The 18,130-nt window shown below is 35.0% G+C and overlaps 1 protein-coding gene across 3 annotated transcripts in view; it reads left to right on the top strand.

Moving 5' to 3' along the window:
- Window positions 1-18,130, top strand: part of BTAF1 (B-TFIID TATA-box binding protein associated factor 1) — a 95,489-nt gene that overhangs the window by 17,580 nt on the left and 59,779 nt on the right. For 2 of the 3 annotated variants that reach the window (XR_013824243.1, XM_079899906.1), the window contains exons 4-13: window positions 69-215; window positions 6,323-6,486; window positions 9,205-9,341; window positions 11,636-11,765; window positions 12,042-12,110; window positions 13,202-13,291; window positions 13,986-14,081; window positions 14,181-14,357; window positions 15,056-15,196; window positions 16,013-16,137. Coding sequence is in view for 2 of the 3 variants with exons in the window: in XM_079899906.1 (XP_079756032.1) it covers window positions 69-215; window positions 6,323-6,486; window positions 9,205-9,341; window positions 11,636-11,765; window positions 12,042-12,110; window positions 13,202-13,291; window positions 13,986-14,081; window positions 14,181-14,357; window positions 15,056-15,196; window positions 16,013-16,137 (1,276 nt within the window). In the remaining variant the exon portion in view is untranslated. Of the gene's footprint in view, window positions 1-68; window positions 216-741; window positions 831-6,322; window positions 6,487-9,204; window positions 9,342-11,635; window positions 11,766-12,041; window positions 12,111-13,201; window positions 13,292-13,985; window positions 14,082-14,180; window positions 14,358-15,055; window positions 15,197-16,012; window positions 16,138-18,130 lie in introns of those variants that run through there. The other variant, XM_079899907.1, reaches the window with a different exon arrangement.

Raw genomic sequence — 18,130 nt, 5'->3', positions numbered from 1 at the left:
GAAGTGATGCTATTTTCTTTCGTTCTATACTTTGGCTATATAATCAAATGTTTTTAAACCTAATCTAGAAACTACTTCAGAAGGTGCTATGGAAGATTCATCTACTACAGATCGATTGAATTTTGACAGATTTGATATATGTAGATTATTACAACATGGGGCATCACTTTTGGGATCTGCTGGTGCAGAATTTGAAGTACAAGATGAAAAATCAGGTATGTAGTAGTAGTCCTACAGAAAAAAGTCTGAAATGCATGCATTCAGACCAGTTTGTTACTTGGCGTGCTATGTTATCAGTCATGCAAAATCTAATAGATGTCATGAAATGCAAATTCACTGAAGTTTTCAGTTTGAGGTGTGGGGCATGCAGGTGGGGAAGGTAACCAGAAGCACTTTGTCTAAAGCTACTATAGGAATATTTTTCTTCCCTTAGTTGAATATGTACTATATATATATATATGCACCATTAATAGATACATATTAATATTTCAGTATTTCAATATAGAAATTGTAAAGTGGTACCCAAGAGCTTCAGTTGAATAGATTTTAAAAGCCAGGATTAGTACAGATTGTGGTAATGTTTTCACAATTCTGGAAATTTAAGAGGCTATGATAGTTTCCTTTTTATCATATGTTTTAAACATTTAAATAATTGGATCTACTTAGGCTGATGACCAAAGCAAAAACTAAAAATGAAAAATAAGTCTTAGATAGGTAATTGTCCCATTATCTTTAAACTTACAGAATCCATCTGGATATAAATAAATGTTTTGGCCATTCAAGATTGATGCCTTGAGTGGAAAAAACCTTGATGTTTTTAATGGATTTCTGTAAGTAAATAAGTTGCTTTTTTGACTAAAACCAAAACAGAACAGTGTTTTGTTTTGTTGCTAATTTATTATTAGTCAAAGCATATCTGTCTAAGTTAATGAAATGATCTTCAATTTGTTTATTTAAAAAAATGTCAAATACCCATTTCTTCTTTCCTAATATACTTTGTATTGAAAGATCTAGTGTCATTATTTATGGAGAGAATTAAGAGGAGAACTTGCTTAAGTTCCAGAAAAGCACAGTTTTTTTTTTTAATAAGGGAGGTAGAAGTCTTCAGAAACTTTCCAATTTGAAAAAGTTATCTCTAAGTTTACTAATTAGTAAGTTTACTAATCTTACTAGTGTACCCATGGACATGATGAGAGATCATTGGCCCTTATCTAAGGATAAAAGTCAGTGTCACTTTTGTCACTTAAAAAAAAGTACGTGTTTGGGTCGTATCTTAAAGATTCTGATTTAATAGATCTGTGGAGAGTTTTGGGAAATTGTATATTAAAAGAAAAAGCCCCACAGGTGACTGATATGTAAGCAGGATTGGGAACCCCAGTTTTCTTGGAATTCAGTTTTTAATGCTGATAAGTCATAGCATGCTGAAGAGTGCTCATTAAAACCCTCTAATTAGGTTTTCTTTAAATATCTGCTCATCTGTGTTGGTCTCTACATATTTATAAATTACACATATTATGATTTGCATAGGTGCCAGTCTGAGTTTCCTTTGCAGTTGGTTATTTTCCCCAATAGTACTTTCCCTGGAATGAGAGGACCAATTTTAGGCTCTTTGTAAGTGTACTAAACTTATAATCCAGCAGCCTTCGTTTTGGATGCCTAGTGTTTTTCCCTCTGGGTAGAGTAGCCTTAAATTTTTTTTTTTAATGTAGCTTTAGAGAGATATAATTCATATACGATAGAAATCCCCATTTTAAAAGTGTCCAATTCAGTGGCTTTTAGTAGATTCACAATTGTGTGTAGTTAATTTTAGAACATTGTCTCAAGAAGAAACCCTGTATCCTTTAGCAACCACCCTACATCCTTCCCTTCTCTTCCCATCCCTAAGGACCATTAATTTACTTCCTGTAGCTATAGATTTGCCTACTATGGACATTTCATATAAATTGAATCATATAATATGTAGTCTTTTGTGACTGGCTTCTTTTTACTTAGCAGAATATTTCCAAGATTTATCCATATTGTAGTATATATATTAGTACTGTTTTCATTTTTTTCGTAAGTAGTAGTTACTACTGTTACAGGGTGTATCAGTTTTTAAATTGTGATAGAATATAGATAACATAAAATTTACCATCTTAATCATTTTTAACTGTACAGTTCAGTAGTATTAAGTACATTCATATTGTTGTACAGCCAATCTCCAGAACTCTTTTCATCTTGCAAAACCGAAACTTTATACCCATTAAACAGCAATTCCATTCCTTTTCCCCCTCACTCCCTGGCAACCACTGTTTTACTTTCTGTCTCTGAATTTGACTACTCGAGGTACTTCATATACATGGAATCATACAATATTTGTCCTTTTGTGACCGACTTATTTCACTTAACATAATCTTTCATGTTCACCTATGTTGTTGTATGTGTCAGAATTTCCTTCTGTTTTAGGGCTGAATAATATTCCAGTGTATGTTTATACCACATTTTGTTTATCCATTCATCCATCAGTGGACACTTGGGTTGCTTCTACCTTTTGCTTATTGTGAATAATGCTACTATGTACGTGGGTGTACAAATATCTGTTTGAATTCCTGCTTCCAGTTCTTTTGGATTTATGCCAAGAATTGGCATTATAGGATCATATGGTAATTCTGTTTTTGATTTTTTTTTTTAGAACTGCCATACTGGCAGTTCCATGGTGGCTGTTCCATTTTACATTCCCATCAACAATCTATGAGGTTTCCATCTTCTCCACATAACCTTGTCAACGCTTGTTATTTTCTGGCTTTTTTGGCAGTAGCCATATTGGTAGGTGTGAAGTTATTTTATTTTCTGGCTGAATAACATTCCATTGTATGAATATCACATTTTGTTTATTCATTCATAGGCTGAAGACATTTGGGTTGTTTCCACTTTTTTGGCTATTATGCATAATGCTGCCAATAAATGTTCATGTAGAGATTTTTGTGTGGGTGTATGTTTTCATTTCTCCTATGTAGATACATAAGAGTGGACTTGGTGGGTCATATGGTAACTATGTTTTACCATTCGAGGAACTGCCAGACTGTTCTCCAAACTGGCTTCACCATTTCACATTCCTCTAGCAGGATACAAGGATTCCGATCTCTCCACATCCTTGCCAACGCTTGCTTGTTATTAACTGACTTTGACTATATCCATACCAGTGACTGTGAAGTGGTATCTCATTGTAGTTTTGATTTGCATTTTTCTGATGACTAATGATGTTGAACATATTTTCATGTGTTTATTGACCATTTCTGTATCTTCTTTGGAGACCTGTCTATTCAGGTCCTTTGCCCATTCTTAAGTGGGATATTTGTTCTTTTATTAATGAGATATAAGAGGTCTTTATATATTCTTTGTACAAATCTCTTATCTGATATGTGATTTACAAATATTTCCTCCTATTCTGTGCATCTTTTCACTTTCCTGATGGTAACCTTTGAAGCATAAACGTTTTTAAGAAGTCCAATTTATCTTTTTCTTTCGTTTCTCGAGCTTTTTGATGTCATATGTAAGAAGCTATTGCCAAATCTAGGGTCATTTACCCCTGTGTTTTCTCTAAGAGTTTTATAGCTGTAACTCTTACTCTTAGGTATTTGATCTGTTTTGAGTTCATTTTTGTATGTTGTGAGGTTAAGGATCCAACATCATTCTTTACATGTGGCTATCCTGTTGTCTCAACACCATTTGTTGAAAAGATTCTTCTTTCCCCACTGAATTTTCTTTGCACCCTTCATGAAAACCAGTTGGCGGTAGACATATAGTTTTATTACTGGACTCTCAGTTCTATTCAATTGATGTCTTTCTTTAGGCCAGTACCTCTTTGTCTTGGTCACCATTGCTTTCTGGTAATTTTTAAAATCAAGAAGGAGGGTGGGAGGGAGGGAGACGCAAGAGGGAAGAGATATGGGGATATATGTATATGTATAGCTGATTCACTTTGTTATAAAGCAGAAACTAACTGACTAAATAAAAATTTAAAAAATAAAAAAATAAAATCAAGAAGTATGAGCCTTCAACTTTGTTGTTCTTTTTCAGGATTATTTTGGATATTCTCAGTCTCTTGCATTTCTATATGAATTATAGGATCAGTTTGTCAGTGTCTGCAGAAAGCCAGCTGATATTTTGATAGGAATTGTTTTGAATCAGTATATCAATTTGAGAAGTATTACTGTCTTACTATGAGGTATTATGATCTGTGAACATGGAATGTTTTTCCATTTGTTTAGATCTTTAATTTTTTTCACTAGTATTTTGTAGTTTTCAGAATATAAGTTTTAAGTTTTACTTTTGATGTTATTGTTAGTAGAATTATTTTCTTAATTTTATATACAAGTTGTTTGTTTCTTTAAATCGTTTTCTTCCCCTCCTTGTTCTTTTTTTAAATTTTATTTTAAGAAGATGTTGGGGGTAGGAGTTTATTAATTAATTTATTTATTTTGCTGTGTTGGATCTTTGTTTCTGTGCGAGGGCTGTCTCTAGTTGTGGCAAGTGGGGGCCACTCTTCATCGCGGTGCGCTGGCCTCTCACTTTTGCGGCCTCTCTTGTTGCGGAGCACAGGCTCCAGACGCGCAGGCTCAGTAGTTGTGGCTCACGGGCCTAGTTGCTCTGCGGCATGTAGGATCCTCCCAGACCAGGGCTTGAACCCATGTCCCCTGCATTAGCAGGCAGATTCTCAATCACTGTGCCACCAGGGAAGCCCCACCCCTCCCTTTCTTTAGATGAGGGAACTTTGTATAGCTTTATCTTTGAATTCACTTATAAAACTATTATAATTTACCCTTTGCAAGTGTATTATTCTATTTTTTTAATAGTTTCTGTTTCTCTAATGAGGTATTCTATCTTTTCATCATTGTGACAATATCCTCCTTTACATTTAGCATTGTTATATTAGCTGCTTAAAAAATCTTGTCTTCCACTTCCAACATCTGGGTCGTCTCAGTGTTGATCTCCATTAATTGTCTTCCTTTTGGGAATGGGTTACATTTTCTTGATTCTTTGTATGTCAGTTAATTTTGGATTGTATTCCTCACATTATAAATGTTTATACCACAGGCTGGATTCTGTTATATTCTTCCAAAGAATGTTTTGATTTGTTTGGTTTAGTTAGTTGTTTTTGCTTACTTGTTTTAATAAGCATTTAATTTGGTGAAACTCAAACTCAGTCTCCTTTGTACTGGGCAACAACTCAAATCCCAATTCAATTTTTAGCTTTAGTTGGACTGTTTGGAGTCTGCCCTGTGCATGCATAGTTCAGAGGTCAGCCAGAGATTTGGCTGAGTTTACAGAATTTGGGCTTTCTCTCTGGTTCTCTCCTTTCTGGGTTTTTTCTCTCTACTTCCCAGTGGCTATAGTGATCTCTGACTCTCCTCTAATTCTGCAACAGACAGACTGGGTTTTTACACAACTTTTAAATGTAGGGCGTGGCTGCCCTACGTACCAAGGACTGGGTCTACCTTTAGGCTAAAAACATTCAAAAATGGGAAACTCACCTAATGCCATGTACTTCTTCCAGGTATTGATAACTCCTCCAAGTATATGCCTACTTTTGATCTCTTTCCAGTGCCTTCAGGTGGTTGTTTATTATATTTTAGCTAGAATTTATCTGTGGAGGAGTAGTCCAATAAGAACTTAATCAGCTATTATTGGAAGTTAATCATTATAGAACCATCTCTTGCAACTTAGCTAGTTTAAGCCCAAATTTTTATTTTTAAAATGATACCTTTTGATCTATTTTCCACTGAAATATTGGGAGATTTTTCTTGGGACATTCAAAATCTACTTTTATGCCTTTGTTATTTGGGCTATCAGGACTGTGTCATCTCAGAATACATAAAGGCCACACTTGGAATAAGCATGTATTTGTTGAGATCTTTTTCTGTAAAATAAAATCTAGATTTTTGTTTTAAAGCCTGGTTAGAGCTCTCAGAGAATGTATGAGATTAGCTATAAAATAATAAGATTGGTTTATTTTCATAGGAATAGATCTCATTATATATATACTTGATAATTGACAGTAGGGCAATGGGGTAATCTCAGTGAATTTTTGTTAGCTAGAATGTTTTGTTAGCTAGAGTGTTTTGTTAGCTAGAACACTGTTTTCCAAGATCCAGTAAAATATTTACTCTATTAGGTAATAAAGTTTATGACATGTTCAGAGATTGTGAGTGTGGTTTGTTTTATTATCAAGAGAGGTATTCTAATGGTTAATTTTTTTTAAAATTTTAATGGAGTCTGATCTTCACGTATTAGAAAACTGCTTAACTGATTTGAAGAAAATGTATTTCTTCTTTGTTTAAAGGTGAAGTGGATCCTAAAGAGAGGATAGCACGCCAACGAAAACTATTACAGAAGAAACTTGGCCTTAATATGGGAGAAGCTATTGGAATGAGCACTGAAGAACTCTTTAATGATGAAGATTTGGATTATACCCCAACTTCAGCAGCGCTTGTAAACAAACAACCTGTAGGTAAAACCTCTGGTTGGTTGATTGCAAGTAATAATACAGGGGGTTTGCTTTATTTTGCTATGCAATTGGAATTTAAAAAAATGCGTTTTTTAATTCTACTCATTGTTGCTTAGTGTCACCATAATTTAGTGTCTTCATAAGTTGGATTTCTAGTGATAGATTCTAAGGAGACAGAAGTTGCCACCTACCTCATAGACATTGGACTATTAGATAAAAGGTATGGTACATCTTTTAGGAGACACTGGTGTTGAAAAATCCTAGTTGCATCAATTGCTCTTTCTTTGTTCTTCAATGAAGCACAAAAAAATATTTCAGAGGGTGGGAGATAGTAAGGGCTATCATAGTCAGATATGATGATACTAGAAATCTTTACAGCTATGATTCTTTTATTTGAGAAAGTAACAAACATGGTGAAAACTTTCAAACAATGCAGAAGGGCACACAATAGGAAGCAACGCTTTTTAAGTTATTTGTGCATTTTTCCTGAAATTTTCTCTGTATACATAAGTTCTTTTAAGCCATGTTCACCTTGTCTCACTTCATATGGCTTCATATATCAGTATATACAGATTGATCACATTCTTTTTTGACAGCTTCATGCTATTTATATGGCTGTACCATAATTTTGCTCTGTATTTTTCCTGTTCCTCTGTTTTTCCAGTTCCCAATGGATGCCTGTATGCTTCTTTTTTTTATACCATAGACTCCTTTTAAGCTCCAGTAAAAGCTGTGGCTCTTTCCTCAGAAAAATTCACATACATTTGAGATATTACCTTTCAGGGAGTTTAGCGCTCTTTCCTCCTGCCCCTGCAATATCCTTTTAGGGATCTGTGGGTCCCATTAAGAATTCCTGCTTTACATGAAATCCATATCTTCTCATTCCCTTGGCCTTTCCCTTTGCTTAAGAGGAGAAGGGTTCTATTTGCCTTTATACCAGTTGCCCTCTAAACCATTAGAATTTATAAACTAAATTTTTTGGCATTGAGGGGTATGTGATGATGGAACTTTTGCCGGCAAGGGGGCAAAAAAGGCAGATTCTGGAGGGAAAAAGAAGAGTACAGAGGCAGAAGATATAATAACAACCAGGAAGTAATAGAAAGAAATGGGGTACAAAGGGATGCATAAGATATAAATAAAGAAGACAGGACTTTTCTGGTGGTGCAGTGGTTAGGAATCCGCCTGCCAATGCAGGGGACACGGGTTTGAGCCCTGGTCTGGGAAGATCCCACAAGCCGCATAGCAGCTAAGCCCGTGCGCCACAGCTACTGAGCCTGTACTCTAGAGCCCATCAGCCACACCTACTGAGCCCATGTGCCACAGCTACTGAAGCCCACGCACCTAGAGCCCGTGCTCTGCAACAAGAGAAGCCACTGCAATGAGAAGCCCATGCACTGCAACGAAGAGTAGTCCCCACTCACCACAGCTAGAGAAAGCCTGCGCGCAGCAACAAAGACCCAATGCAGCCAAAAATAAATGAATAAATAAATAAGTAAAATTTTAAAAAATAAGGAAGACAATAGAATAAAATAAAGGAAAACAAAAATGTAGTAATGTGATCACAGTGTGGTATTTCGACATGGTGTAGGGAAATGAATGGGTAGGTGTATTAGAGAAAATGGGCTATAGACAGAATAGTTGGATATGGGATGGCAGCAGCAAATTTGAGGTTTGCAGGATCCAAGTTTGGTTGCTTTAGATGTCGCGGACCTTTGGGAAGAGTTGCTGAGGTTAGTTGTTGCCATAGGGTCATCACTGCTGCATTGCCTTGTGTATATGCCAGTGGTCCCTGGACCAAGTCTGTAGCAGGGCACCCACACCAGTGAGCCTAATTGGTTGTAGAAGTGTAAATTTCAATTGAATCTTAATTGGTTAAGGGCAGAAAGGATTTTTAGTCTTGCACTCAAAGCATTTTTGTTCACATCCTTAATAATGTCTCCCGTTAATGCAAAAGAGATCAAAAACAGTATGCCGTGAGTGATTAAGAGGGAAAAAACATATAGGCTAAGTTAACTATAGGACGCTGGCCCAGTTACTAAAACTATATGGCTATAGTTATTTTTATTTTTTTCAGTAGAAGATGATTATCATTGTTTAAAAATTGACATTCTTTATTATAACTTTTGGATGGTAGTATGGTTTTTATTTTGTTTTTGCCTGTGTTGGGTCTTTGTTGCTGTATGCGGCCTTTCTCTAGCTGTGGCGAGCAGGGGCTACTCTTCTTTGTGGTGCATGGGCTTCTCATTGCGGTGCTTCTGTTGTTGCAGAGCATGGGCTCTATGCACGTGGGCTTCAGTAGTTGTGTCTCACATGCTTAGTTGCCCCACGGGCATGTGGGATATTCCTGGACCAGGGATCAAACCCATGTCCCCTGCATTGGCAGGCGGATTCTTAACCACTATGCCACCAGGGAAGTCCTAGTATGGTTATTTTGAAGTCTCACCTCTTCAAAGCCCTCACTGGGGTCAAGATCATACATTTTTGCCTTATGTGTGGCAAATGAGCATTTCCTGGCAATTGAAAGAATAGGGGAGAAGGAAGAAGAGAGTGAAATTATGGTACAGTCATACAGCAGAATAGCATGAAGCTGTCAAAGAAGAATGTAATCAATTTGTGTATAGTGAAATTTACAGACTTTAGTCCTCTTCTGAGGCTGAGACTATGGGTATGTATTCTAACTTCAGAAGTTCAAATTCAGAATTCTTTTATTCTTTTAGACTCTCCAGGCAGCTGAATTGATTGACTCAGAGTTTCGAACAGGAATGAGCAATAGACAAAAGAACAAAGCTAAAAGAATGGCCAAGTTATTTGCAAAACAGAGATCCAGGGATGCAGTGGAAACTAACGAGAAGAGGTAATAATCTTTTTCTGCTTATTTAAAACAGAAATGTTGGTTAGCTTATCTGGGTCTGCTTGATTTCTAAAAACATTTTGATGACATTGTCTTTGGCTGTGGAGTACCATTTGGATTGTCTTCTCAATTGTCAGAGAGTATTTACTATTATTAGTAGACTAGGGACTATTATTAGTTGTCCTAGGGACTAGGACAACTTTCCCAGAAAAATCTACGTATGCACATTTTTTTTTCTTAATAATTATGAGCCCTGAATGAGGATTGAAGATCTTCCAAGGGGAGTGCATTCCAGGTAGCAGGAACCAAGTGTAAATGCCTTAATCATGGAATATTCAAGAAACAGAAAGAAAGGCTGTATGACTGGGATGAATAGACAGAAGCAAGAGTAGTAGAGAATGAAGTCAGAGAGATGGCCTGAGGACTACAAGTTAAGAATACTACATTTATAAACTGGGTATTATATCACCTGTTCCCTGGCTGGGGGCTAATCCAAATAGTGGGTAATAATCCAGGCTTGTTTACCTAATTCTGTTGTAGGAAAGAACTCTGGGGGTAAAATCACTGTCCTCACTTTCTTAATGAGTTCATAAAAATGATACCTGTGTGGCTTGGAGTAGCATTTCTCAAAGAGTGGTTCAAAACAACCCCCTTCATAAACATTTTGAGAAGCTTGTTAAAATGTAGATTCTTGGGCCCCACTTAACTCTTAAATCAGAATCTTTAATGGTCTCCAAGAAATGTTTGAGGAAATGGTGCAATTCATAAACACATGAGATCCTATGAGAATAAGCTTTTGTTGCAGATAACAGAACTTTTTGTTATTCTTTCCATTCATATAAAGCTAAAAAGTTAAGTGTTTACAGCGTTTATTTAAAAGCTAGGCATATGGTGGGGTAAACAATAAACATCTACTTGGTATAAATTTTTACTTGGAGTTGTTTTTTTAAGTATAAAATCTTTATTGATCTTGTTAACTACAGGTTTTTTTTTTTTAAGTTAACAGCTCATTAGGATCGTGTAGTAACCTAGTAAGTGTTTTTACTGACTTCTATTCATTTAAGACTTTTACCCAAATATCTGAATATTGGAAATAATAGACCTTATTTTTCAGAGCCCATGACTCATTCATTACACAGATCTTTATTAAATACTTTTTATGTGCCAGATACTGTTCTACGCTCTCATGATACAGTAGTGAATAAAATAGGTAGGAACTCCTGTCTTCGTGGAGCTTACATTCTAGAGGGAAAGATAGATGAGGAATAAGATAAATAATTATTTTAATGGTAAGGGTTAATAAGGAAAAAAGAGGTAAAGCAAGGAACAAACAAGTGAAATGTATTGTGGGGAGGGTGTTTTAAATTTTAGATAGGATGGTCAGGGAGAGATTCACAGAGGTTACTTTTCAGTAAAGATATGAAAGAAGTGAGGATGCTAGCCAGCCCTGGGAACATCTTAAAAAGACATTCCAAATAGAGGGAATAGCAAGGACAAAAGCCTGGAAGTAGAAACATGCTTAACAAGTTCAAAGACAGTAAAATGACCAACCAGTGTGACTAGCTTGAATTAGAAATAATTAGAATAATAATAGTCTCCGATTTCTTTCATCACCTATAGAAAAAATGGTTGGCCAAGATTGCACTATTAAGGTGGAAGGTGGGGCCTGGTGGATATCTATAGAAAATAATGCTGTGTATACCTTAACAATGCTAATTCTTTCTTTCTGTTAATAATTCAATAAAGCAGTTACTTGTCTTCTCCTTTGTAATATTTTGTTATTAGTCTAGCCTCTGTTTTTGTTCTTTTAGTCATAAAATTTTCCTCAAATTTTCTGCACACATTTTTCATCTTCTAATAGTCTTATCTCTATATTTTTCAAGAACTAGTAAGATTATAGTGTGTTGCTCAGTATATTAGTTTTTTTCAGGGTACAAAAGCCTAAAAAAAAGTTATGCTGGGCCAGATTTAGGTTGTTAGGCCAAAAGAGTTTAAAATAAAAGGGAGAGGAGCTGGTTGTAGAGAGAAGGGGAAAAAAGAATACATTGTTAAATTTGAGATCCAGTCTGAAAGCAAGATGTCTTTGACCTTTTTACATTTATCAGTAAGAGTAGTAGGATAAAGTTTGCTCAAACATTTTTAAGCAGTTAATCTTAGTTATTTGATACATGAAATTGTAAGTAAACCATATAAGCAGAAAATGGCAAAACATTTGTTAAAATGATGGATTCTCTTACATTCATTGTGGTTAACATTATCCTTTATTCACTTTTTTTAAATGGTGACTTTTTTTTTAGCAATGATAGCACTGATGGGGAACCAGAAGAAAAGAGACGAAAAATAGCCAATGTTGTTATTAATCAGTCTGCAAATGATTCCAAAGTCCTGATTGATAATATTCCAGACAGTTCTGCCTTAATTGAAGAGGTACTATTGAAATGCCATAAAATGTCCTTTGAAATTATTTATAATTTTTTCATACTAATGTGTTAGTAGATGGTATATAATAATGTGTCACTTGAGAGAACTTTTATTATTAAACATCTAAGTATCTTTACTTCATTAGTAAAAATTGTTAATTATTTAAAAATTTAAAAGCCTGACTATTATTATTAGTCCTACAAATAAATACACCATATTACTTAAATTATTAGCATAAGATAGATCTTTTAAATTAGTAGTAATTCTGTTTTTCTTATTCAGACAAATGAATGGCCTTTGGAAAGCTTTTGCGAAGAACTTTGCAATGACCTTTTTAATCCCTCCTGGGAGGTAGGATTTCTTCATTACAGTTTCTCTCAGCTCTATTTTCTTGGCTAATGATAAGAACCATGTCAAGCACAATCTGTTTTGTCAGAGTTCCTGTTGTTGCCCTGTATCCTTCTCAGAACCACTGGTCAGGGCACTTCATATCACTCGCCTCTTAAATAGAAAGCTTTAGACTGATTTTCACCTTTTATACCCCTTTTGACATATTTCTTCGGTGAATTGTTCATTTCTTTTCATTCTTTTAGTTATGATATAAAGAGTTGCATGTCTTCCAGACAGTAAAAATTTCATCTGGAAGTGGACAATTTTGATTAAGACTAGTAGTTTCCAAGCAGTAGCTTAGCCTCAGAAATATTTCTTCAAAGAAAATCTTGAACAGGTCTCATGTAAAAGAGATGAACATGAAGTTCCTCTGGTTGAAATTGAGGGTTGGTAGTCTCAAACGATTCTGTCTCACTTCATTTGGCCTCTGAGTAATTTTAAAACACTGTTTTGGAATACCCTTTAGCACTCTTTCTGCTCCTTGATGTACTTCTATTTAAAGCTATTCAAGTCTTAAATGGGGTCTTGAATAAGTGGGTGCAGTGTCAGTGGCATGTTTCCTCCCTTCCAGATGGCACTGCAGAAGGCTACAGGGCTACAGTAAAGTATTAGTCATGAGACATTTTATTTGAATTGTCTTCCTTTGATGCTTAACACTGGTAGCTTTGGAACTTAGTATTGATGTATTTATTTCTAAAATATTGGTTTTTGCGCTATAAAGAACATTATATGATGCTTGTCTCTCCTTTCCTGTGGATGATGCTGAATGCAGGTAGAGGTTAGAGGAGTGACAGCCAGGTGGATTAATATCTCAGAAGGAATTTAGAATAGCTGTTTTCTTGCCTTGATTTTTAAAAAAATTCCACATAATCAAAATTGTGAAATAAATATATGTAATTCTTCTTGGACAATAGAAGAAAAACACATTCTTGTGAAGTACTGCTTAGTTCCAATTTCTTAAAAATCTAATATCCCTTTTTCATACTGAAGCAAAGGTAAACACTGTTTCTTAAGCATTTAACCTCTGATATTTGCTTCTTGGTTCTTATTAGGTTCGACATGGTGCAGGCACTGGACTTAGGGAAATCCTTAAAGCTCATGGGAAAAGTGGTGGTAAAATGGGAGACAGCACTTTAGAAGAGGTAAGTGTAAGTGTAGAAAATCAGTAATTATCACCAAGTTTCAGTAGGTGGCCTCTTTTTCCAAGACAGGGAAGTAACAGAGCCATGAAGCAGAAATGAGAGGTAAATAATAAGAAACATGGAAAGGTGAACATAAGGAAAAAGATAAAAACGTTAGGAAGAGGTTTATTTATATTATTTATAGACAGGAAGAATGAGTTCAAGGGAAAGATATGTCTGGAGATATTGAGTGGAAAAATATGTAGAAGCATTAGTATTTGAGCAGGATATAAGGGATTAGAATGTAGAGTAAGGTGAATGAAAGGATAGTTTAAAGGTCAGTAAGTAATATGGTGTTAAAATGGAGACACTGGTAATAGGCTAGATAATAGATACATGATAGATATAATTAATATCAGAGCAGCCTTAAGTGGTTTCTTAATTTCTCTTGGAGTGCAAGTAAAATGATAGAATTCATGAATTTTAAAGATTTTGGTACAGTATATCTAATAATCATGGAAGAGAATGTGGTTAATATTAAAGATAGTAATTGGGACTATTCCATATTTTGGTTATTGTTCCTACAGCTAAAATAATCTGTCCCAGTATTTTGTTTCAGTTTACTATAGTATAATAGTTTAGTTTTAGTTTTTGGACCTAATATGTTTCCCTTAATATGTTTTAATACGTTATTAAAAAGTGATCATTTTAACAGATGATTCAACAGCATCAAGAGTGGTTGGAAGACTTGGTTATTAGACTCCTTTGTGTGTTTGCATTAGACAGATTTGGAGACTTTGTTTCTGATGAAGTAAGTATCGCCTAAGGGAGGCTTTACCCAATCAAATTTCAGATTCTTACAAAATAAGTTTTTTTGCAAATGTGAGTTATCTTACTTTCTCATTTGTAGGTTGTGGCACCAGTTCGTGAAACTTGTGCTCAGACATTAGGTGTGGTGTTAAAACACATGAATGAAACAGGAGTTCATAAGACTGTGGACGTGCTGCTTAAATTACTTACACAAGAACAATGGGAAGTTAGACATGGTGGTCTGCTAGGAATAAAATATGCTTTGGCAGTTCGTCAGGTAAACACTTCAGTTTTTGAAGCATGTATGGGAGAGTTTTTTCCCCCTCTTAGTTTATTTTCATTAATTAAATGAATTGGCCCTAGATTCTTAGTGTTACAGGTAAGCCAGTCCTTCAAGATTTGCCTTGTTGAGGTAGTATCATAGAGATAGGTGATGCTAATAAGAACAAATTAAAAGATAGGCTTGGAAACCTGTTTCTGTTTCATAGCAAGACCAGTTCTCGGCGAGATTCCTAGTGTATGATCACAGGAGTAGCCTCTGGTAGCTGCCTTTATTGGGGCGATTGAAAAGAGGGTAGTTTGGAGTAATGAGAAGCAGGAAGAGATGGCTTTCTTTCCCTCTTCTCTCGTATTCCCTTTGTTTGTCAGTGGTGTTGAATGAGAAATAGAAGTTAAGGTTCTAGCACAGGGGTGTGTATGTGTGTATTCACACTGGGAATTCATAGTCCCGCCTTGAAAACATGTTCTGATGTTTCAAGTCACAATGAATAATGAAGTACTTGATACTGTTGTGTTCTTTTTGAAATGAGATTAGTTACATAAGCATCTGTTGATGTTATTTTTTGTTTCCATTTACATGATTCTTTTTAAATAAATATTGGAATTTGTGCTTCCATATGTAAATTTAATAAAAGATGTTTAAGCACAATAATTGTACTATAGAAAATTAATCTGTTTTGATCTACTCTTTTACAGGATGTAATTAATACTTTATTGCCTAAAGTTTTAACTAGAATAATTGAAGGACTCCAGGATCTTGATGATGATGTGAGAGCTGTTGCTGCAGCATCATTAGTACCTGTGGTAGAAAGCCTTGTGTATCTTCAGACACAAAAAGTAAATATTTTTACATTTTCTTCATGTAGAGCCTGTTTACATTTGAGGTGTAGCATGTTAGGAAAAACAGACTTTTTTCGCCATTCTCCATTTTTCTTATGACAAATAACCCTCTGATGCATGGAATCTCGATTATATATTATCCTTGGGAAGAGTGAACTGTGTCTATTTATCTTTCCCTTTCATGTACAGAATATGTAGGGAACTTCCTTGAGAAGGAAGCAACCATCCCTTCTTCATTTCATTCCCGGTTTTTAGGAATATGAGATTTTTGTTTGTTTTGATTTTGGTTTTGGCTTTTGGTTTTTTAATCTGGTTTCATCTTTGAAATGCCTCTTTTAAGATCTATCTGACTTCCTTTTGAATTATCAAAACTGGAACACATGTATTTGGGAGTGTGGCAAGCAGTACTTTGAAAGCTCAGAAACTAAATTTGTCCTTCCATGATGATTAGGAATGTATTAAATATATTAAATTACTTTACTCAGAGAGTCCTGACATGTGTGTCTACACTGTATTGGTTTCAAAGTTTAGTTTTTTACATAAAATAGAGTATTGGATAACTTATTTCCTGAATTCTCCATCCCATTATGAGCCTCATTAGAAAGGGCAGTGCCAAAGTAGAGTTGAGTGGCATTAAAAAGAGGGGTAGAGAATTGTTAAAGGCTTCTTAACTTTGCTCAAAACTGACATTATCCAGGGTCATTGGGATTGTATATGTTGTTGAATCAGTAGTGACTCCTGAGATACAATTTGGCATGACTCGGGAATATTTCTTGCAAAATTAATAACTTTTCTTGATAACTAATCTTACAGGTACCCTTCATTATAAATACATTATGGGATGCTCTTCTGGAACTAGATGATCTAACAGCTTCAACAAATAGTATTATGACTCTTCTTTCATCCTTGTTAACTTACCCTCAGGTTCAACAATGCAGGTAATTATTTCTATTCAGTGGAATAAAGTAAAAAGTGTTTACATACATTTCCAGATAATTAAGCCTAAAAATACAATAGTCTAGCACCGTTTAGAACAGTACGGTAAGTTGGGGATGCCAAAGACAGTTATTTCCAGGAGGACTTTTCTTCTTGACTGTCTAGCCACCAGCTCTTTTGGGGCGGGAACTTTGGTCATATTCTTGGGTTAGTTTATTTATATAATTCTTCGATTTGTTCATCCTGTAATAGTTAACTTTAGAAATACAATTATTACATATTATTTTCACCTCTAGCCCCAGACTATGGAATTTTAGCCTTTGTGACATTTAGTTAATAGAATTACTGTTGAACATCAGTTTTACTTTTTCCAAAATTTGCTACTCTGTAAACTTTTTCTTTGTGATGTTCACTTCAACTCTTGTTCTTGATTTCAGTAATCAGTCATCAGGAAGGGAATACATAATAATGTAATATAATGTCCAAAGTCAGAGTCTGGGTGAAGCCAAAACATAAACCAAAAATTTAAAGTGTTGTTTATTTTCCTATCCTGATATTTGAAATGAAGCTCAGCTAATTAATGTATTCCCTACCTTTTAGACTGGCTCCTGAATATTATTTTCTATTAATAGTATCCTTGGAGATAGAGAAGAAAATCGTATGCAACTTAAAAAAAAAAAATCACAGATGAGAAAGTTATTCTTCTTAGCCTAGTGAGAGTGTTCAGTGAATGTTTATGTGGTTATGATTATAAATGATTTCTGGTTCTGAGAGTGCATCTGTTTCCAATGAAAATCATCAATGTGTGAAAAATGTTTCAAATAATACTGACCTGCTGATAGTCCTTCAATGTTAAATTTAGGCTAGTAGGACAGCTCACAAATTGGAGTAGCAAAATAAATGCCTATAAAATGAAGAAAAAAGTTGAAGTGGTAGTGCATATATGGCGTTTCCTAATTTTCAGATGCTTTCATTGGTATAGGGATTAAATCAGTTAATCTATATGAAAGCCCTTCTCAAGCTTCAAAATGCAAGAGTTCTTAATTACTCTATATCAGGGGTTGGCAAACTTTTTTTGCCCAGATAGTGATGTTTTGGCTTTGTGGGCCATATGATCTCTGTCAAAACTACTCAGCTCTGCCATTGTAGCACAAAAGTAGTCATAGATAATACATAAAGGAATGAACATGCCTGCGATCCAATAAAACTTTATTTAAAAAAACCAAGTAGAGTGGATTTGAACTGTGAGCCTTAGTTTGTTGGCACCAGCCCTAAATAAAGACTTTGGACTTTTAAAAAAAAGTAATCAAGTGGACAGTGTCTGGAAAGCTAGATAATGTAAACAAAAATGAAAGAATGTAGTGAAAATTCTGTTAATTCAATGAGAAATAATGTAGTTTTTTATTTTTTTTTTCAAAATTGCCTTAGAAAATTTGCTTCATATGTTTTGATATTTGGCAGATACTTTCCAGCTTATGTAAGAAGAAATGCAGCATGTATTTGGAGCATGAACAGTTACACTATTAACAAGACCTGTTATAATGCTTTTATAATACATATTTGACTGTTTTATGTCCGTGTGTGCATGTGTTTTAAGTTATAATTTTATAAGTAAATTTACTAAATGTGTAAATAAATTTAAGAAGTGATGTTCATACAAACCTGCAAGTAATGAAAATAGCATTAAAAGATGGATGTCCTGAGAGGAACTAAAAGAACAGATAAATAGTTACAATGACATATTCTTTTTTCCTCATTTCTTTTTCTGCAGAGGTATATATTTCAAGTGCTAGTTATAAATAATTTCCTAATTTGAGGTAACTTTTATAAATGACTCACGGATGTGACAGGAATCTTAGTCCAGGTTGTTAGCCTACACGTGGCTTTGCTTGCTTTCCCATTTAAAATCTAATCTGTGAGGGGCTTCCCTGGTGGCGCAGTGGTTGGGAGTCCGCCTGCCGATGCAGGGGACACGGGTTCGTGCCCTGGTCTGGG

The sequence above is a fragment of the Stenella coeruleoalba genome (genome assembly GCF_951394435.1).
Source record: "Stenella coeruleoalba genome assembly, chromosome: 16".
In the NCBI taxonomy this organism is placed as follows: domain Eukaryota; kingdom Metazoa; phylum Chordata; class Mammalia; order Artiodactyla; family Delphinidae; genus Stenella; species Stenella coeruleoalba.
This window is presented reverse-complemented; position numbering and strand designations above follow the sequence as displayed.